General features: G+C 40.6%; 1 protein-coding gene and 1 long non-coding RNA gene across 3 annotated transcripts in view; one reads left to right on the top strand and one right to left on the bottom strand.

The window, feature by feature from the left end:
• The window catches only part of ZDHHC21 (zDHHC palmitoyltransferase 21), a 52,496-nt gene continuing 30,627 nt past the window's right edge, over window positions 1–21,869 (top strand). Inside the window, exons 1-6 of one of the 2 annotated variants that reach the window (XM_081845574.1) lie at window positions 1–160; window positions 5,844–5,955; window positions 6,591–6,796; window positions 8,375–8,473; window positions 12,653–12,764; window positions 15,057–15,195. In XM_081845574.1, the coding sequence (XP_081701700.1) occupies window positions 6,643–6,796; window positions 8,375–8,473; window positions 12,653–12,764; window positions 15,057–15,195 (504 nt within the window). In that variant the 5' untranslated portion in view covers window positions 1–160; window positions 5,844–5,955; window positions 6,591–6,642. Of the gene's footprint in view, window positions 161–5,843; window positions 5,965–6,590; window positions 6,797–8,374; window positions 8,474–12,652; window positions 12,765–15,056; window positions 15,196–21,869 lie in introns of both variants that reach the window. The other variant, XM_081845575.1, reaches the window with a different exon arrangement.
• The window catches only part of LOC309332595, a 417,968-nt gene continuing 409,005 nt past the window's right edge, over window positions 12,907–21,869 (bottom strand). Inside the window, exon 3 of the long non-coding RNA XR_014152219.1 lies at window positions 12,907–13,851. This is a non-coding gene — a long non-coding RNA (uncharacterized lncRNA). The remainder of the gene's footprint in view (window positions 13,852–21,869) is intronic.

Genomic DNA, 21,869 nt, shown 5'->3' with positions numbered 1-21,869 from the left:
GAGGCGAAGGGCGGGAAGCGCGCCGTGTCCTTCCTCCGACTGAAAGAGCATTTTTTTTTTTTTTTGCTTCCCCCTCGGTGCGCGTGCGCAGAACAGCAGCCGGAAGCCGGAGTACGGCCGAGTGCATGGGGTACATGAGGGTCGGCGGAGCTTCCCACCGGTGAGTGGATGGAAGGGGAGTGACGCCAGGGGCCGCAAGGGGGCGCTGTGGGCCGGGATGCTCCTGGCCCTTCAGCACTTGTGGGAAAGGGGAGGCAGAACTGGGAGGTGGTGGGAGGGAGGGAAGTGGGGCCGGGTTCTCCCTCTCCCTCTCCCTCTCCTTCTCCCTGTCCCTGTCCCTCTCCCTCTTCTTCTTCCTCTCCTTCTCCCTCTCCCTCTTCTTCTTCCTCTCCTCCCTCTCCTTCTCCTTGTCCCTCTCCTTCTCCCCCTTCCTCTCCCTCTTCTTCCTCTTCCTCTCCCTCTCCTTCTTCCTCTCCTTCACATCTGGGCAAGAAGTCTCGCTTTCCTCCACCACCAGGGCCATCTGCAAGCCCAGTGTCCCTCACCACCACCTCATGGTCCAAAGAACCATCAAACATGAACCCTTCTTCCCAAGCTTGGAGCTGGGAAGGGGTTGATGAACACACACCCTTTTGACACTTCCATGGAGCTTGTTGGCTTGCAGTTGAGGAGATCCAGGTGTCTCGGCCAGGCAAGGACCTATAAAGCCCACTTGAAGGGGTTACACTGCCTCTGAAGGAGCAGGCACGTAGCTTGAGGGTGCTTCTGGGTCATCGCTGTCCCTTGACGCTCAAGTGGCCTCGGTGGTGGTGTGGAGTGCCTTCCATCAGCTTCGGCTGGTGGTTCAGCTGCGTTCCTATCGAGTCAGCCTAACCACCAGGTTATATTACTGCAACACATTATTTGTGGCACTGTTTGTGAAGACATCTCGGAAACTTAAGCTGGTGCAGAATTTGTGGTTGCTCACTGGGGCAAGATGGTTTGAGCATACCATGCCAATCCTGGCTTGACTGCACTGACTACAAGCTAGTTTCCGGGGCCAATTCAAAGGGCTGGTTTTGACCTATAAAGCCTTAGATGGCTCAGGATCGCAATATCTCAGCGACCGCCTCTCCCCATATGAGCCAACCCGGACCTTGCGGTCATGACCTGAGACCCTTCTTTGTGTGCGCCCTCTGCAAGAGGTCCGGAGGGTGCCTACACGAGAACCTGGTCTCCCCAGGTAGGTTCGGTTGGTGCCAAGCAAAAATGTTCCTCTTCTCCCAGGCCTTTGGCTAATTAAACAATCAGTGTCCATTTAAACTGGGGGGGGGGGAGGTTTTTATTGTTTTTGTTTGTTGCTATGTTATATATTTTTGCGTTTCTATATTGTAAATCACCCTGTGCTGCTTGGCTGAAGGGGTGGTATACAAATTAAATTAATAATAGTAATAGTAATAATACTGTTGTGTTCCTGGCTTCTCGGTCACATGTTTAAGAAAGCCCACTGTTTGCTCTCCTGGGAGGCAGGCCTGAGACTTCCTGACTCTATTGCTTTGGAACAGAAAAAGGTGGTGGTTTGCCAACCAGTTTGGCCAATACCTTTCTATTGCTTCTGTGACGTGTAGGGCTGGTGCTAGGAAGCTGCCATCTCATCATGGGCGTAGCCAAGGGGGTGGGGCCTAGATCCACAAATATTATTGAAAAGCATTGCAAGTGCTCAGTTATCTGAGGTTCTGCCTTTGGCTGCTCCCCCCTAACAAAAATCCTGGCTATGCCCACGCATCTCATACCTCCAAAAATGCATTGCCTGTGTTGGACATTACAGTTTGGGAGATGAATGGTGGCGGCTGCCCAACTTGCATACAAAGACACTGCCGGTGCCTAGTAAGCATGTTCATGGAGAAGGAATAACTGGCAGCACCAATACCAGGGCAGACATCCCAGTGACTGGAAGCACTAGTGCCTGGTAGGGTCGTAGGTTGCAGTGCTGAGTGAATGAAGCAATCACCTGGGGCAGTTAAAAGGCAGTAATTGTTTAATTGTTAGGGTGTTTTTTTAAGTAACCAAATTTATATACCAATTACTCAAACGAAAGGCTTCTGGCCCTCCTGTGGCACAGTGGGTCAGTGCATCTGGAAGGTTGGTGGTTCGAGCCCACCCAGGGACAGTTGTGGGCAGGATTCCTGTATTGGATTCGATGATCCTTGGGATCCCTTCAAATTCTACAACTCTATAACTCTAAGTGACTTAATTTGAAATACTAATTTAAGATACTGAAAAAGAAAACACAGGTTACATATAGTGTGTTGTATAAGTTAAGTTATTTTAAAAATAAAGATCTTTACCAAAATCACAAGGTGAAAATTGCATGCTAAAATTACATGCCTGGGAAAGCTTGCTGAAACAAAGGTGTCTCCAAGTTCTACTTCTTCAGGTGAATTGTGTAGTCATTTGGTGCCTGTGGTCTGTCCCATGTATGGAATTCTTTCCTTGAAGAGTTCACATTTATCACAGTTGATTCATAATCCACGTTCCTTCAGCCTCTTGAAAACATGTTCCAGATTCTTCATATGATGCTCATCACTAGATGATGTCATCCAGATTGTGAGTAAAGGTGCTGCTCCAAATACCAATTAGTTACACTGGAACAAACCCATTTCAGTGTTGATGGTGGTCAGAAACTTGACTCCTCCTCCTCCTCTTCTTCCATTTGGAGAAGAACCTGTGCCACATCTGGTTTACTAAACTCCTTTCCTTCAGATAACAGTAAGAAAATATTCTCAATCTGAGTCAGGGAGCCATTTCCCGCTCTTAGCAGTAGGTTAATGATCTCCATGAAGTCACCGCAGACCTGTTTCAGCTCATATTTTTTTGCCCATAATTAGATCATAAAGTTCAAGCTACCCATTGAACTAATGGCTATGAATTACTGGTTTGTGGCTGTGAAGTGGCTGAATGCCAATATAAATGTTAAGTGATTGTTATATTACCTGGCAGAAAATTCAGAAATTTATTAGAAAAATATAGTTTTAATAGTTATTTCTACTTTAACCACAGTTGTGCTCCGTGTGTAAGCATGTACCAACTTATGTAGTAGGTCTGATGGGAATAATTGTTAGTGGCTGTGTGAAAGCATGCTCTTTAGCTTTGGAGTTGGCTGAGATTAGCAGTATTTGATACAGGTAGTACAATTTAAGGTGTGAAATGCCTGCTAAACGTTTGTGTGGTACGCCGGGATTAGCTTTTTAAAAATAAATTATTTACAAATGGGTACTTGTGCTAAAAGGGCTGGTTTACAGCAGGGTCACTTTGGAAACATGCATACACCAAAGAAAAAGTTACCAGCACCCTGATGTTCCCTTGGTTTGATTGCACATAAACTTGTTGAATTCATTTGTTTTTAAATTGATGTGTTAATTGCCTCAAAGGCATTTTACAGATGTACCACAAAAATGGCTAAGAATAATTTCAAAAACAGTTTGTTTTTTGTTTTTTAAAAAACAATGCTAAAAGCAAATAACTAAAGACAGGTGTAAAAACACTACAAAATTAACACCTAAGGCAGCTGGAAAAGTTTGTTGAAACAAAAATGTATCCAACTACAGCCAGAAACTACAGATAACCAAGTATTCCTCCTGTATAGCACTTTGACAGCTATGCAAAGTTTGATAGCAGTATATCAGTCTTTCCTCTGTAATGCTTGCATTTTTCTTGATTCTGTGGCGCTTGGTTTCACAACTCATGCTCTTTTTATTACGATAATTATTTGTCGGCTTAATCACTCTTGCTGTCACTAGGAGGCTAATTGGCAGAGTTCTGCTGATAGACAACTTGCAGTGTGTTCCCAGCCATGCTTACTTTGAATTCAGTGGTATTTACTTTCCTGTTTAGGATCGTCACAGCCGTACAGGAGCCTACCTGAGTATACCCTGGGTGGAAAACCTGTGGGCGTCCAGATTCTGTTGTACTACAACTCCCATCATCCTTGGTCATTGGCCATGCTGGTTGAGGGTCGATGGGAGTTGGAGTCCAGCAATATTTGGACAGTCGCAGATTTCCCATCCCTGGTATGCCTAGCTGTTATGCTGTTCCTTCCAATGATTAATGGCAAAACTGCAATAATGCACCCAGGGACAGCTGTGGGCAGGATTCCTGTGTTATAGGGGATTGGACTAGATTTCTCTCAGGGTCCCTTCCAACTCTACAGTTCTATGATTCTATGGTAGTAAAAATAAGAACCGATGAAGCAGTGATGCTGGTCTTTCCCACAAACCCCCTAGCAACATCATTGCCATCTTACCGAAATGTAAGCAAGTGCACTTAACATATGGAGCACCTTTGTAAAGAAAACTTTTTTAACTATGACGAAAAAGAAAACACCTGTGCCAATTTTCTGATACGGCAGATATCATAAGGGATGCAAAATCTGTTAATCTGAGCAACAACACAATATGCTAAAACAGCACCTATCGTTGCACATGTTGATGAAATTCTCAGCACTTATGGCACAGTACAGGAAAATGTGTCGGGCAACCTGCTCTGTGTTTGGCTTCCTGTGCTTGATGGAGCTCACAGAATCAAAGGGGTTGCAACGGCTATTTAAGCTAGTTGCGATGCGATGTAGAAGATTAAGAAAGGCTGTTCATGCAATCTGTGATATTCAAGGAAGAGAGGAATTTAGGTGGAGTTCAGTGGCAGTATGTAGGTGTAGCAGAAGAAATGCGGTTTGACTTGTAGTAGTAGTAAAGATAGCAATAATAATGTATTACCCTGCCCATCTGGTGTAGGACTTTAAATATGACTACCTGAATTCTTAATTGGATGCAGGTGCAGAATTTATATAGGAGAAGTTTTGGGTTGCTTGAGAGAGATTTGAAACACATTTGGTTGGTCTATACTTCCGGTTTGTAGGCAAAGTGTGAAATTAAGAGTAGAGTAAAGCCGCTGCTTAGATAAATGTCTGATTTGTTTAAAGTTTTTGCTCAAGTACAGCCTGTTTATAAACAAGTTGATCTGAACCTGTGGGAGTTTGATTCTACGTCACGATCAGATCATTTCCCAATGAAGTTAACACTGGCGGTAGTCTCCACAGGGATGATGGATCTATGAGTATTTGGCTGATGGAATCCAAGGGATTTTATTTTTATTTTTTTAGTTTCCTTGCTAAGTTCTCTGTTTGGCAGAGCAAGTACTTCTGTTGAAAACCTAGTCCAGGAACGTTCATGTTTGCCTTGACTTGAATGCCTCTGTTTCTATAGCTCAGTCAAGGGAGATGCTGAGAACACCTGTTAGTCTGGTTTAGTAGAGCATAAGACTCTTAATCTTAGTGTCATGGGTTTGAGCCCCATGTTGAGCAAAAAAAGATTCCTGCACTGGACTAGTTCACCCTTGTGGTTCTTTCCAACTCTACAGTTCTATGATTCTCTGACCAGAGGATGTGGATGAGTTACTTAGAGAGGCGCAGCAGTAACATATTTTGCAGACCCTTTCCTGGCACGGCTGATACCAGGATGTGGATGTGGTTAATGCCTCTTTGCAAGAGCGGGTAATTCTGGCCAGCTTGGAAAAAGCTGTTTGGGATATGATTCCTAAGGAAACCTATACCAGACCCCTCAAAAGCTATAACAAGTCCTGGCCAGTTGCAAATATCTTGTTCTTAGGCAAAGTGATTAAGTAGATGGTGGCTATGCAACTTTCACATTTTTATTTTTTTTAAAAAAATGATCTGTTCTATAGGACTGTTTCTCCGTTATTTTTATTAGGGAAATATTTGTAGAGAATGCTTTATGTCACAAAGCCCCCATCGCTAGTTGGCAGTAGAAACAGGATAATAAATCACCTAACTCTCTTTCTTTTTTAAGTCTGATTTCAGGTGAAGTTGCAGAAGTGCTGAGTCAATGACTGGAATCAGTTATGGGCTTCATGAGAGCCAACAAACTTAAGCTTAATCCTGATAAGGCACAGGTTTTGTAGGTACGTAATGTCGCTACCCTTGCCAGGTAGAATTGCCTGGCACCTATGTTCCTCTCTTATCAGCACCAAGCAAAAAAACATTATTATTATAATTTCCCCCCAACTTTTGAAGCTTTCAGCTGTTGCCCTCTTTTTTTTTTTTTTAAAAAAAGATACTGTTTTATTGTTTCTTTTAATGATGATGCTTTTCTTAGTGTGTTTTACTGTCATCTGTTTTGTAAACCACTCCAGGAACTATGTGCTGAATGCAAAGCCCCTAAAAATAAATAAGTAAAAATAATGATAAGCAATGTTTGTCCAAAAGTAATTATTTTTGTGTTTCATGTGACTTGGTTACCCAAGAAAGTGTGTATAGGATTTCAAACTTAGTGGACAACAGGAAATGGAGGACTGGCAGCCTGTCTGGCTAAAGGTCATTCAGTGATGTGTGGAATCCTATTTGATTTCCTAGTGTGAACCCTGGTGTGGCATCTCTTTCATGAAAGGGCAGCTTCCTTGACTTAACTTCTTTTTCACCTACAGCTGAAGGTTGCTTCTGTCATGCGTGGTGCCATTCATTTGTGTGTTACTGCCACAGCTTGGGAACTTTCATAAAATTGTTAAACTAATTAATGTTTTTTTTTTCCCCTCCTTAGGCTTAGCCCCCCCCCCTTCTGCGTGGAGCAAGCTGCCTTCAGATTATGTACAATGGGACTACGGATTCACTTTGTTGTTGATCCTCAGGGCTGGTTCTGTATGGGCCTGATTATCTTTGTTTGGCTTTTCAACACGGTCTTCATTCCAAAAATTATCCTCTTTCCACACTATGAAGAGGAGCATATATCACTGGTTACACTACTGTGTAAGTCACTTCTCTCGCTAGTTCTTTTATTTCACTCGGACTGAGTGTGCCACTGCAGTCAGTTAAAAACTTTTAATTATTCTCTGTTTGACTAATTGGGTAATTAGTTAAAAGCCAATCAAATGGACATATTACAGCAGTTAAATCTATCATATGCAGCTTTTTTTGAGGCTTCTTAAGGAAAGAGTCAATTTCTTTTAATATCATGTATAAAGGAATAAAAAAAGTTCCCAATAACTGCAGAGGGGGGAGATAGTGATCATAGCAATATTTTCATTGACTTTCATAAGCAAATCCACAGTTATTGTAACTGTGTTCAGGTAAGCTAATTTGATACTTCCATAGCTTTTTCTCCAATATGTTCTGCATCTACTTCGTGCACTGACTATATTCTCAAGACAGGAGGCATAGAAACCGGTTTAACAGATTGTATGGAGATACAAATGGGAGAAGAGAGTGAGAAGGGAGCTGGCAGTAGGTGAGGTTGTGCAGAACAGATGGAGCAAAGAGATAAGAGAGAAAGAATAATCTGGACGGAGAGATGAATAGCTTTAAAAGTAAAGATCAGAAGCTAAAGTTGCAATAAATCCGGACAGAAAAGTTGTTGAGCTTTTTTCATACGTCCACATTTTGCCGGACATTTTGCTGGTATCCGCCTGACTACAGTATTCTGGATATGTCTGGGAATTTCCGGACACATAGCAACCCTAACTAAAGGAAAGGGGTGATTGAGAGTGCTCTCCTGGGAATTCTGCCTGCAAACAAGTTTGGGAGTGCTTTTAAGAATATCAAAAGGTCACCCAAAACTTCTACATTGAACTCTTTTGCACATTTTCCCTTTCCTCTTCACAGCAACATTGTGTTTTTTGAGTGTGTGTCTCCCATCCACACATGGGCAGTGTTCATCCCTTCTGCTTTCCTCCCAAAAGAAGTAACTTTTAACCCTCTAAAGATGTACCAAGTGGTACCAGGGATGTATGATTTCACAAACAAGATTAGGCTTGACTGGGGTGTTTTGAGATTACTGATCCTAGCATGATACGTACAGGAAATATTGACTGACTCTCTGAGTAATCGATTTGCCATTTCCCATCAATGTCACTTGTATCAGTAAGATTATATTTTAACAAATATTTCACAAGTAAAAGTCTAGTGGTTGAGGTAGTACCACTCTTATTATGGGCTGCAGTACCTCTGCAGCCCTTTAATATCTTGGAGTGGTTATAGCCTTACTCCACTGAGCTGGGGAGCAATATGGGGGTATAGGAGAGGAACTTGGTAGCATAGACTAGACTCTCTGCCATGCCCACCAGTCTACTTATTCGTAACCAGAAGTGCCACAAATCCTCACCGCTTCTGCCGTTTGTGCAGCAGGTCAGTCCACCTGTAGGTTATATCATTGCTGTGTGTGTCGCACGAAGACATATTCTGTATTCTCCCTATATTTTCCTTTGCTTCCGAAAAGTGGAGCAGTCTGCATTTGAACCTTCAGAGACATGCATGCAATTCATTTTCTTCAGTAATTTGAGAAAAGCCCGTTAAAATTTCCATTACGAATACTGCTGTTCTATTTTACAGGTTACTACCTAGTTGCATTTTTCTGTGTTGTCTCATTACTGAGAGCCTCAGTAGCTGATCCAGGAAGACTACCTGAAAGCCCAAAGATACCAGTTACAGGTACAGTTTTGGATTGCCTTCCTTTATGTTGCTGGTGGTTTGTTTTTTTAAAGGTGCAGTTTTCAATGTATTCCGACTAAAAGAGATTCTGCCTAAACATCAGAAAAATACTTTCTGACAGTAAGAGCTGTCAGAATGGTCTCCCTTGGGAGGTCTCCTGCCTTGGAGCTTTTAAAGCAGCGGTTTAGCTGAGATTCCTGCATTTCAGGGGGTTGGACTAAAATGATCCTTGGGATCCCTTCCAATCTATGATTCTGTGATTTCAATCTAAGTTTTTGCCAGGGTTTGGGGCAGATATTGCCTTGGTTACCCTTCGCAAGACACGTGCTTTGGTTGACTCTCCTAGATTTCTCAGCAGCTTCCAATGTGTTCACCACAATATCCATCCAGTTTTTGAGCTGCCTTCATAGACTGAGATCAGACAGTGCATTGGTGTGGTTCTGCTTTATCTTACAGCCAGGTTCCAGAATGCGGTGAAAGGAGAATTAAATGTTACCCAGCGGGTGTGAGCTTGTGAGGTTGTATGCAACCAAGTTATACTCATAGCAAACCCATTGAAATTAATGGCCCTAAGTTAGCCATGTTATTTTCAATGGGTCTACTTTGAGTAGAACTTACATCCATGGTGGTTTGAGTCTGTCTTATCTCCCCTGCTCTTTAATATCCACATGAAACCACTTGATGTGGTTTGTCAAGGGGTCACAGTGCTATCATTAGGCTAATGGCATCAAGTTCTATTGCTCCTTTCTGTCTCTACCAGGTGTGATGGTGACATTTATTTAGCTGCGATAATATTAAAATACTTTGTGCCCTGCTAGTTTTTAAATGAAATATTGGTCATAGTTTTTGCATCTTATATGCTACTTAAACTACTTGGAGCAAAAAAGGGGTTCATACATCAAAAGATAATTTTTTAAAAATTGCAGCACACTAAACAACCAGTGTCCTGGATCTTTATCAGAGAGATAGAAATGTGTGCTTTGATAAGATATTTAAAGGAATGAAGGGCATTAGAACTGTCATTTTTTTTTGGGGGGGGGTGGTCTTAATTTAATGAAAATTCAAAAATAGAATTGTCCTGTGTGTTTTTAAACTACTCAGTTATAGTGACAACACCAGGAAGTGTTATTGTAGTCCTAGATATATGTTACTTCTACCCAGTGCTATTTTTCTCGAAAAAGAAGTGCATACATAGCTCACCACAAACACTTCTCTTAGTCTCTTAGAATGGCAATGGCACCCACCTGAGAGGTGCCAAAACTGAGTTCCACCTGAAAAAAACCCCTGTTCCTACCTAGGGGTAGGGCCCATGCATTGCCCATGTGTAGAGTTAAAATGGGTGGCTTGAGCTGATTGGAAGATGACTAATTAAGCAGCAAACTGTGTGTCTGTTCATTGGGTTGGGGGGAAGGATAGGAAGGCCAAAGGCTCTGGGGTGGGGGAATAGTCACAGACTGAAAGCAACAATAATGCAAGACAGACAGAAAGGCGAGATAGGTGGGTGTTCAGTGTAGGCCCTACCTGAAGGAAGCAGATTCTAAAATTGGGATACAATTATAGAATTGCTAGAATTGCTGTAGACAGGAGCAAAGTGTATTAGTCAGTAAGCTACTACAGTGGTACCTCAGGTTACATACGCTTCAGGTTACATTACACTTCAGATTACAGACTCCACTAACTCAGAAATAGTGCTTCAGGTTAAGAACTTTGCTTCAGGATGAGTACAGAAATCGTGCTCCGGTGGCGCGGCGGCAGCGGGAGACCCCATTAGCTAAAGTGGTGCTTCTGGTTAAGAACAATTTCAGCTTAAGAACGGACCTCCAGAACGAATTAAGTACTTAACCCGAGGTACCACTGTATATATTTCTTTTAGGGGTTTAGCAGAAGCAAAGAAATGTTTTTGAAGTCACTGGTCTTGCATCAGTACCACTAGAAATGGTTCCAAGAAACTTTGCACCAACATATTTAAATCTATCAGATTTGCTTTCTGATAAAACATAATGTACTTCATGACTTTTGCTTTCTGGTATGCACATTCCTTTGGATTTTGCTGAATTAAAAGCTTTAGGTACATACCTACATACATCATTTTACTTGTATGTCACTTTTCCACAGTTCGAACCATGCTCAAGGCAGCTTACAACTTGGGGCGGGGGGAGCATAACTACAACCTAACAAAAGTGGTCCTAAACGGTATACAAGACATTAAAAATACACAACCAAACTGAACAATTGCTACATAAATCATGGGATCTATAATGAAGATACAAAAAAACAAACAGCAAGAGCAACAATCCCCTCCATCGAAACCCAACCGACTCCACAAACTTTGTTGCAAAATAAAACTAAAGGAGCTTTGATTATTTTGTTATTTTGTATCTGTTAATTTAGACTGTTTTGTACCATTTCAGAGATAATTTTATTTTTGTTTCTGTATTATTGCACAAACTGGTATGGTCAGATTCATTTGTTGCCTGTTTTAAATCACATTGGAAAACTTGCCTTCTGTTAATGGTAACTCTCTTATTAAAGAGTAACACCTTTGTGACATTGGCTTTATGGGAACAGATTGAAAATCAGTTTCCCATCTGGCATTATTACTAGTTTAATGATCTTGAATATTGGGTTTCCATACTGCCAATGTGCAAATGATGTCATTTTTCAACAAGATGAGAAACATGGCAGCTCTCCGACTTAAAATTGAGCCTACATAAATAAATATATATATGTTTCCGTATAAGCAAATTCAATAAGAAATGGTTGAAAAACCCTATAAAATAATTCTATATATGACTTGTGTATTAGTGAGAAGCATACGACCATGCAAATGTCACCTTGCCTAATTCCATTTCTATTTCAGGGGTCACCTTTCCTTTTGTCATCCTCAAATATGAAAATCTAATTATGTCTCCTCTTCACTTAAAGCAAATAATCAAGCTTGTGGGTTGTCTCCTTCCAGAGGGGGAAGCCTTTGGATGCAAATCCCTTTCACTGCAAATGCATCTTTCCAAAACTAAATGCATTATCAGAAGCCAAATTAATTTTAAAATAGCTGTACGTATACCGTATTTTTCGCTCTATAGGACGCACCCGACCATAGGACACAGCTCATTTTAGAGGGGGAGAACAATAAAAAAATATTCTCCCCCTCTCTGCTCCATGCCCCTTCAGTGAAGCAGCAGGAGAAACGGAGCCCCTTTCATTTCTCCTCCCGCTTGGCTGAAGGGGCACTGTGCAGCTCTCCCACTCTGCTGAAGCCAGGAGAGTCTTGCTTTCCTGGCTTCAGCAAAAGGAACCTGAAGCTTCCGGAGTGCAGCGGGACCTCCCACTGTGCTCTGGAGGCTTCAGGTGGCTTCAGCGAAAGCAACACGAACCCAAGGAGCGCAGAGGGAGCGCTCCCTCTGCGCTTCGGAGGCTTCGCGTTGCTATCGCTGAAGCCAAGGAGTCTGCATTCGCTCTATAGGATGCACAAACATTTCCCCTTAATTTTGGGAGGGGAAAAAGTGTGTCCTATAGAGCAAAAAAATACGGTGCTATTTAGAGAGTGTTAGGTGCACCTTAGTTAATTTGAAATAAATGGGATTTAACAGTTTGCAATTCTGTTCTATTGATCTAATGTACACTAAGAGTACCATTTAGAGGCTATTTTCATTGTAGTCACTGCATTAGTTTAATGAAGGCAGGTAGTTTGATCATGGCAGGTGTCACTATCCTTTTCACAAACCAGAGAAACTGTCATAGTCACCTCTCAAACAAGCACCCACCACAAAATATTGTATTGGACACAACAGATTGCTTGATGGGCCATTGGTCTGACTCAGTATAAGACATCTTCTGATGTTTGTAAAATCTATAGACCGCATTACCTAAAATTCTGTGAGCTTTCCATTTTGCATGATGAAGAGTTCTGTGAAACCGAAAGCTTGTATATGCTTTGATTAAATTAAAGGGGGGGTGTACTTTTTCTCTTTTGTAGCCATCACAGTGGTCTTCTAAAACACCTGGTGTGTTTTGGCTTATCGGGATGCAAACGAGGGACATTTTTATACGTTCCTTTCTTTTCCTGTAAAATCATCAACTACAGTAAGACTTTATGGGTCTTAAAGAAGCAAAAACATAATGGCAATTCTGGGGAAGGGGAGAGTTTGTAATAACCGACTCTGCATTTTCTTTCTTTAGAAAGAGACTTTTGGGAATTATGTAATAAATGTAATATGATGAGACCAAAGCGTTCTCACCACTGCAGTCGATGTGGACACTGTGTTAGGAAAATGGATCATCATTGCCCGTGGTAAGTTTATTGCCTCGCCACATCCTACATAGGCACACTGACTGCTAATGTAATCATTGTTTGACATTGTTTCCCAATAGTTGTGTATTTCACAGTAATGATATCACCATAAACATCAGGTTCCCCCCCCCAAAAAGTGACTTTAGGATTCAACGTGTAAATGTTGGTTTTTAAAATTAAGCTTTGGAAATGGATTATTAATACTAGAATATAATTTTGTTTCAAAATACCGTGCCAAGATCCATATAAGCATTTGCTCATGCACTCAACCTTTTCTCTTCTTCCGTTATGTTAAACTAGCAATGAAACCCAGATGTTTCCAGTTAACCATGGCTTCCCATTTCATAGAGTTATAGAATCGTAGAGTTGGAATTGACATCGCTTATAGGGTTACAAGAAGTTTTGTGAGGAGAATTATATAAATTACTGCAAAAGGCATTAAGTATGAGTTTATTTAGGATTTGGATCTAAAGCAATAATTATAGTAACAAAATGCAGAATTAGAAATAATTTTGGAAAACCATTAGACGGTTGAAGGAAGTCTTAGGCTGTGATAGCCAAAGATTTGATTTGATGTTCATGAGATGTGATACTGGAAGATATGTGTAAAAAACAATAAAAATATTATTAAAAAAAAGAATTGTAGAGTTGGAAAGGACCACAAGCGTCATCTACTCCAACCCCCTGCAATGCAGGAATCTTTCTGCCCATCGTGGGGCATGAACCCACCACCCTGAGATGCTCTACTGACCAAGCTATAATCTAAACAGCAAAACTATGCTTACAAGCCAGGATTTTGAAACATGGTTTAAGGTTGAGTTAAGATGCCAGGTTGTTCTGTTAATCATCATTCACCAGTAGGGTAACAGTGGTTAATCGGAGACTTCCATGTTTAATCACTGCATGCTATGAAACGGAGTAGAGAAGAGGTTGCAAGAGCAGGCAAAAGGCTTGTTCATATCTTACTGAGTCAATATATGATCATCTAAACCCATCTAAGCCCATGGTATGACTATTTTCCACCTTCCCATTTTGACTCTCTGGCACCCTATCTGCATAACCTAGCAATTCTAAAATATAGACGCCCCTTTACTCTCGCAAAATTTAATGTATTGCCCTCGGCTGTACTTGAGGGATGATTCCAACAGATTCCACATGAAAAACCCTTAAGTCCCTGTGGAGATGGCAGTACCGAATAGGCTTGCACTCTTTATAAAGACTTGAGGAATGAGATTATCACCCCTCTTTTATTGTCCATTCCGGGTCGCCCAACCACTGCCACAGTGTCCTTTCTCTTGGCAGATCAAGATGAGCAGGTGACAGCAAAGGTTGCAAGGTTTTTAGCTGGGGCAATCAGAACAAGATCCACTATTGGACTATTGATTCAAAACCCTAAAATGTATTTTATATAATTGACTGTTGGGTTGAAATGAGCGATAGACAAGTGGTGGGTGTCATCTGGGAGGCATCTCCCGAGCATGTCTCGGGGAGTCTCTTTTATTGATTATTACAGCATTGCCACATATGTGCTTGTTGCTGATTGGTTAACACAAGTACAAGGCAAAGGTTACCTATAGACATTAATCATCAATAGATTAAAGGGTGGGAAAGGGAACACAGAATTGGACAGGCGTGAAAGCTTCCTTATTAAACTATTACTGTGATTAATATATAGCAAGACTTAAACAATTACTCGGTAATTAATATACAGCATTCATTCGTAGATGTGGTCAACCAAGCACTAAGAACAGGTCAGACTACGAACAAGTCAGAATGCAATGTTTTCATGAACTCATGGTGAACTGAACATTCTAGAGTGATGCGCAGAAACAAAACTTTCCTTCAATTGACTTTTTATTTCTATTCATTGTGTATCGTATTGTTGTTTTATTGCTATGGCCGATGGCTGTTGCAAATAAAGATTCATTCATTCATTCAACCTGTCCTATGTGGTGATTCTAGTTATAAAAGCAAAGCAAAATTTAGTACGGAATACTTTTATACTAAGAATGTCAGATAAAGAGTGGAAGAATGTGTCTCCCTCAAATTCCCCTGTTTACCAAAAGCCACATTGCCTTGGTGTGTAAAAAGACTAATAGAACCGTACAGCTGAAAACTGTGGACAGAGATAGATGAGGAATGAAAGTACAAAGAGATAAGTGGTGAACATTTTCCCTTCTGCCCTGTCCCCAACTGGTAGGTCATTGGTTTGGCTTGAAAGGCTTATTTCATTGTTAAAATTTAGAAAGCGACTAATGCTCCATTGTGTGTGTTTACACTTGTTTTCTGCAGGATTAATAACTGCGTTGGTGAAGATAATCACTGGCTGTTTTTGCAGCTGTGCTTCTACACAGAACTTCTCAGTTCTTATACGCTGCTACTTGATTTCTGCCACTGTTATTACTTTGAACCACTAAAAAAAGTTAATTGGGTAAGAAAAAAATTATGTTTGCAAGATGTGGATAAATGGTAACATAATCACAGTTTATTATTCATAGTTAACTGTATGATGAATTATTTTAAGGGTGTGTGTGTGTGTGTGTTTTACCTGTTCTTGCATTCTAGGGTAGAGATGTGAATTTGGTTTGGCATATGTAAATGTATGGATTTGTTTCCATCGATCTAGCAAATAGGAAAATAAGGAGGGGGCCAAACACCTGACAATAGCTCTTACAAAACCAGAAAGTTGCTGCAAAATGCAAAGGCTTTTAAAGGAATCTATAGCGAATCTGTAGGGAGAAGATAAAGCAATGTGGACCCTTGACATTGATTCCAATGCCTGACAATTCTAAACTGAATTTAAACACAACAGTTTTGTTTATTTATATATATATTTATATATGATTATTTATATGCATTTCTGGTGCCACTCAGGGCACCTTACAACTGTTCAAAACCACAATACAATGTTAAAATACAAAATGCACAAAATGCACAACAAATAAAATACGCAACATTAGTGTTGGGCCAACTATCACATGTTATGCAGGAAATATGATGGTTACATGTACACCAATGGTACACATTGTTCTTTTCCATACCAGCTTGGAGATATACTTGAGCACCTTTAAATGCCTAGGTAACATAACATCAGGGCATACCAATGATCATGCTCTCCAGATGTGGCAACCTGGGTGCTTATGCAGATGTAAGCAAGTCTGGTTTTTGGGGGGGACGGGTTGGCAGAATCTGAGTGTTAACACCTTCCTTCACATGTGTAATGTTCATAGTGTCCTACCAAATTAGGACCTCTTCAGAAGACATGTACTTGGTCAGAGGCATATCAAGTATTAAGAGCCAAATGCTGAACCACCCTGATGTAGGATGTCTTACACATGAAGAACCATGAACGTATATTCTCCCAGGAACGTACAGTCTTTGGGGTTGTTATATTCCCCAGATAAAAAGTGGTCTAGAACAGTGTTTTTCAACCTTTTTTGGGCAAAGGCACACTTGTTTCATGAAAAAAATCACGAGGCACACCACCATTAGAAAATGTTAAAAAATTTAACTCTGTGCCTATATTGACTATATATAAAGTAATTCTCTTGAATAGGAATCAAATAAACACAAAGAAAGTATTTTATAATTACTTTATTATGAAATAGTAAGTAAACAGAAATATGAAAAATTATAAAATACTTTATTTTTAAATCTTTCAAATTTTTAAATTTTTCCCACGGCACACCAGGCAACATCTCGCGGCACACTAGTGTGCCGCGGAACAGTGGTTGAAAAACACTGGTCTAGAAGTCAGACATGCAGTGCTGGATTTACGTTTATGTTAAACAAGCTATAGCTTAGGGCCCCACTCTCTTGTGGGCCCCAAAAAAATTTAAAGGAAAGAAAACCCTGGATGTACATTTCTAAAATATAAGATAAAAAGCAAATAAAATTAAAAACAAATAAAATAAAACCTTCATACAGCAACAGTGTTTTAATATACTTTTTCTTAATTGTATTTCAGTTCAACAATTACTTTGATAAAATACATATTTTGTTATGTGCAAATGGCTTTAGATACTCATTAGGTCCGTAAATAACCATATAGCATATATTCAACACAGAAAACGGGGACAATTTGTTGTTGACAAAGGACAACTGGACATATAAAGGGCCCCATTACCTTCAGTAGCTTAGGGCCTCATCAAACCTAAATCTGGCCCTGCAGACATGTATTTTTACAGGACCTCGGGCTCTGTCATTAAGGAGCACAGTGTAGGCATTGCGTACAAAATTGATAGAGAGGTGCAATATTAAAGAATGAAATATATCAGCTTTTGAAAATTTTATGTATAAGGAAAATGATCAAAGGAGAAATGTCATCTTTTAGAGATGGGAACACAGATAAGGGCCTAAGGTGATTAATGTGGTGTATTATCATAGCTATCAGCTTTTGGGCAAACCAGGATTTTAAACCAACGTAAAACCATGGTTTAAGCTCCTGAGCATTTCCAAAGCTGGTGGCCATACTTTTGCACCTCAGAGTCTTGGGAAACTATGGTTTATTATATATTTTATTGGTTTAATCGTTGATCGCACAAAGGGAGAAACAGAGGGTCTGCATGTGTGGGCAAAACTCTTGTTTTAAACTGATTATAGGTCCCAAATTATAGATTTTGATGTTTTGAGAGCCTCTTGCTTCAAAAAAAATCTTAAAAAAATCACGCCTTTGGCATTCAGTGTTGTTTGCATATTGCAAATGATTTGGTTCAGATGATTTGATAGTCGCAAAAAAATAAATAAATAAAAATAAATAAAATTCTGTGGAATTGGTAGCTGAGTGAAAAATATATGGAAATTCAGCCAGATCTGCAGCTTCAGAAATGACATGAGTGTACTATTTGGCTCATTTCTGACTGTGTAGCTGAGGATTTGATATCCTCCATAAATGTGTGCTACCCAATCACTCATTCTGCTGCTTGACACTAAGGGACACAAACAGCAAGCAAAATCCATTTAATTGTCCTATAAAAATTACGTACAGTTTAAGACAATAGCTTAGTACAGTCAGTGTTTTGCACTAGAATATGTCCATTGCATTGAATAGATGTTTTTTGTGTCTTGTACATTTTCTAAGAATTTGATTTAAAGCAACTGCACTGGCGCAACTGCTTCTTGTGAATGTTTAGCTTCTCCGTAATGCTAATGATGACAGGAAGATGCACAGGTACAAAGGTTGTCACAGATCCACATACTTACAGCAGGTTGTAGGATCACACTGTTAATGACTTATCTGCCTTCTGCTCGTTTTAAAAAAAAACCTGAATGAAACTAGCATTTAACTGTATTGCAATTTGTAAAACCTCACTTAAATTAATTTGTAAAACCTCACTTAAATTTGTAAAACCTCACTTAAATTAAATCTAAGATTAAGCATTTATTTTTATCCACCCCATCTTCTCTGACTGATACCCATAGGGCATTTCAGTTCCTTAGACTTTTGTTATCTTTTTAAGCTACTGAATAAGATTTAATTTAATGAAAGAGATTGTTATTTTCCTTTTTATAATAATTTTTATTGATTTTAACATATAAATTATAAAATGTACCACAAAACTTATCACTTATACAATCTTTTTAGACTTCCATCAGCACCTCTGATAATCCACCATTTTATCCACTTCTTATACATTTCTTAACTTCATATTGTCTTTAAGTCTCTTAACAAATTATCCTTTCCTCTATCAATTTTTGCAATACTTCCAATAATACTCCTCACAGAACTTCTTGTAAACCTACAAACGTTGTCTGGTCTTCACAAATACTTTTCAAATAGTCTGTAAATTTACTCCAGACTTCCGTGAATTTCTGATCCCACCGGTTTCAAATTCTTCCTGTTAATTTATCTAATTCTGCATAGTCCATTAACTTCATCTGAAAGCGATTGTTATTTGCATGATCCATAGGAACCATGTTTTTTTTTTTTTCAGGATAAAAAATTAAGTATTTAAAAATTGAAGTCCTTAAAAGTATAATATGTATTGTCTCATTTGTTTAGTAGGCTGCAGATAATGTACGTTTTCCTCCAGTAGGAGGAGCAGTGTTACTACAAGAGCTAAAAAGAAACTGCACAAATCTATTAAGGGACTGTTGGTTTTTGTGTCCTGGCCACTGTCAGAAAGGATTGCTTATTTCATATCTGACAGGTATAACTTTTCCCAGGGAATGCTGTGCTTTCCAGAAAGTATGAAAACAACATCTTGTACTTGACCAGCTTACAGCACAAGTGGCTAGCATGGGTCTCCATCTCTGTACATTTTGTGTCTTGTTAAATCTGCTGGAATGATAATACGCCAAGTGAGTCAGACCACTGTCTCATTTAGCTCTGGCAGAAGATTTCCAAGGCCTTGTGCAAAGCAGGTTCTGCTATTTTGGATCCTCTACATTGTAACTTGGGTTGTGCCCTGACGCTGGCCAGTTGAAGCAACTTTTAACTGTGCAGAAAAGCAAGTTGTGCCTGCACTCTTTCCCAAATATTTTTTGGTGTAGATCCATCAGTTCAGCAGGAGATGGCTTTGATTTGGCACCAGCAGCACTGCATGGATGAGCAGGAAAGAGCCTCTGAAATCCTTGGGTTTACGCAGCCAGGAGGAGAGCTTCCGGAGAGTTTAGTGCAGATCAGGGACCCATGCTAACACTGGTTAGCTAAACAAGGCAACTTCCTGCCCCCTGGTTTGAATCTGACTTGCTGAGAAACTGACCAGATCTGGTTGTAAACCACAGCATCTGGTTTGTAGGTTAAGACAAGCAGTGTGCTCATCCTGACTATATGGGAGGAAAATACGTTGATTTGGTTTGAGGAAGGAAATCTCTCATCCAATGGTTCATAACCTTTACAAATACGAGGACCCCTTCTTAGCTTCAGAAAATTTCATGGATCTCCATATGCTACTTGTCAGGGCTGGTGGAAGCCATAGTCCACACCAGGTCTACTCCTTTTCCAAATCCATTTAGACCAATCCACTAGATCATGTGAAAACATCATGGGTGTGCACATGAGTGTTGTTGTTTTTAAGCATCCTTCAAAGGGAAGTGTTCAATCTGGGATTTCAAGTGGTAATAGTTGAGAGCCCATGACTATGGTCAGCTTCTTGTATTATGTTTTAAGGACGTGTTGCATGTTTTTGAATTATTCCTTGGTTTGAATGTAGGTGATTCCACCACCACCCTCTTTTGAATGTTCACATGAGCAAACATATCTTGGAATATGTGCAGCCCTATGTTAGGGAAGATACATGAGTGCTTATACTCCCTTGTGATTGTATCTAGGAATTAGGGCATGTTTCTTCTTGTTAAATATCTAATAAATTAATGGTTCATATTGCAATCCTTTTGGGTTAGGATGTACTGAGGAATCTAGATAATATTTATTTATAATCCACTTGTCTGCTTAAAAGTACTCAGAATGGGATGTGTGGCATCATCATGGAGCTATATAGTACTAATAGAAATGCAAGTGCAATGATTTATAAAAGCAATAAGAAAATGTGATATAGCCAATGCTTAAAAATCTAAATGGTATGAAGAGTATGCCTCCTGTTTTGACAATGCATGGGAGCTAAGGTGTGGCTTGGGGGGTTTATGAATCTTGTACTGCAAGAGAGCAGGAGCAGAGGTGAATTTAGGGCAGGGGGACCAGTTCTTTGATGTCACAACTATGTGGTATGTAGTAGATTGAGCAGAAGGCGAGAGGCAGGGGAGTACAGAATTTGGAAAGGGCACTGCTGAAATTTGCTGAAATCTTCCTCTGGCAGGAGCAAGTGGTTGAGTAGGAGTGCATTATTCTTACTCTTAGTAGCAGTAGTATTTATTATTTATTGAATTCATACACCGCCCTATACCCGGGGGTCTCAGGGCAGTTCACAGAATAGTAGTAACAGTAGCAGTAGTAGTAGTATTACCAGCCTACCTTCACCAGTAGGTCCCAGGTTTAGTTGCAACAATTTAAAATTCAGAAACAGTAAAGTCACAGGAATAGGCTGAGTCCTGAAAATACACACCTCAGATGTCAAAGGCCAGGAGGTGTGCCTTCATTAGTACTTCTGACAGTGTGTCCATGTGACAGGGTTTTAAGACTCTGGTATTAGCTTTGCAGTCCAGACAGCGACCATTTTGGGTGGGGGTTCCATTCCTGACCCCCGTGTGCATTGGTGGGATGTGCATAACCCTGCCCCATTTGGGGGCCACTTCCAAGTCGGCAGCGCCAAGCATGCATGTGATCACTCGTCAGTCGGACCGGTGCAAATCGGTCACTCCCTGTATTCAGCCTGTATTCAGCCTGGGCAAATGTATTCTCATTGACTTGTACAGTGGTACCTCGGTTTAAGTACTTAATTCGTTCCGGAGGTCTGTTCTTAACCTGAAACTGTTCTTAACCTTAAGCACCACTTTAACTAATGGGGCTTCCCGCTGCTGCCGCGCCGCCACGACACAATTTCTGTTCTTATCCTGAAGCAAAGTTCTTAACCCAAGGTACTATTTCTGGGTTAGCAGAGTCTGTAACCTGAAGCGTCTGTAACCTGAAGCGTCTGTAAACCGAGGGACCACTGTACTTTGCTGTGGCAGATGAAGAGCAGTCAAGGTGGCCTGGTACATATGATTGATCTTGCCCTTAAGCTCTCAGTGATGCGCCACTTTTGGCTTGCTCCAATTTCTCTTTGTGGAATACTGTTCATCCAAAACTTTTCTTCCGCTATTTGCTACCTACACACAGCTGTATGGTGTGCATAAATTTTTGCTCATTCTCTGTAGGCATCAGGGAGGTGAGTCTTTCAGTGAGAATGAATTGGGAATATAGAATCTGGAAGTGTAGAGCAGGTTGTACTTAACTGACATTCTGTAGCTTGAGAAGAGCTGTTTGACAGTGGAACGGTCTCCCTCAGGAGGTGGTGGACTCCTCTTCCTTGGAGGTTTCTAAGCAGAGGTTGGATGGCCATCTGCCATGGATGCTTTAGCTGAGATTCTTGCATTGCAGGGGGTTGGACCTTGGGGTGGCTCTGTGGTCTAAACCACCGAGCCTCTTGGGCTTGCCCATCAGAAAGTTGGCGGTTTGAATCCCCGCAACGGGGTGAGCTCCCATTGCTCTGTCCCAGCTCCTGCGAA

The sequence above is a fragment of the Podarcis erhardii genome, assembly GCF_964252035.2.
Source record: "Podarcis erhardii genome assembly, chromosome: 17".
In the NCBI taxonomy this organism is placed as follows: Eukaryota; Metazoa; Chordata; class Lepidosauria; order Squamata; family Lacertidae; genus Podarcis; species Podarcis erhardii.
This window is presented reverse-complemented; position numbering and strand designations above follow the sequence as displayed.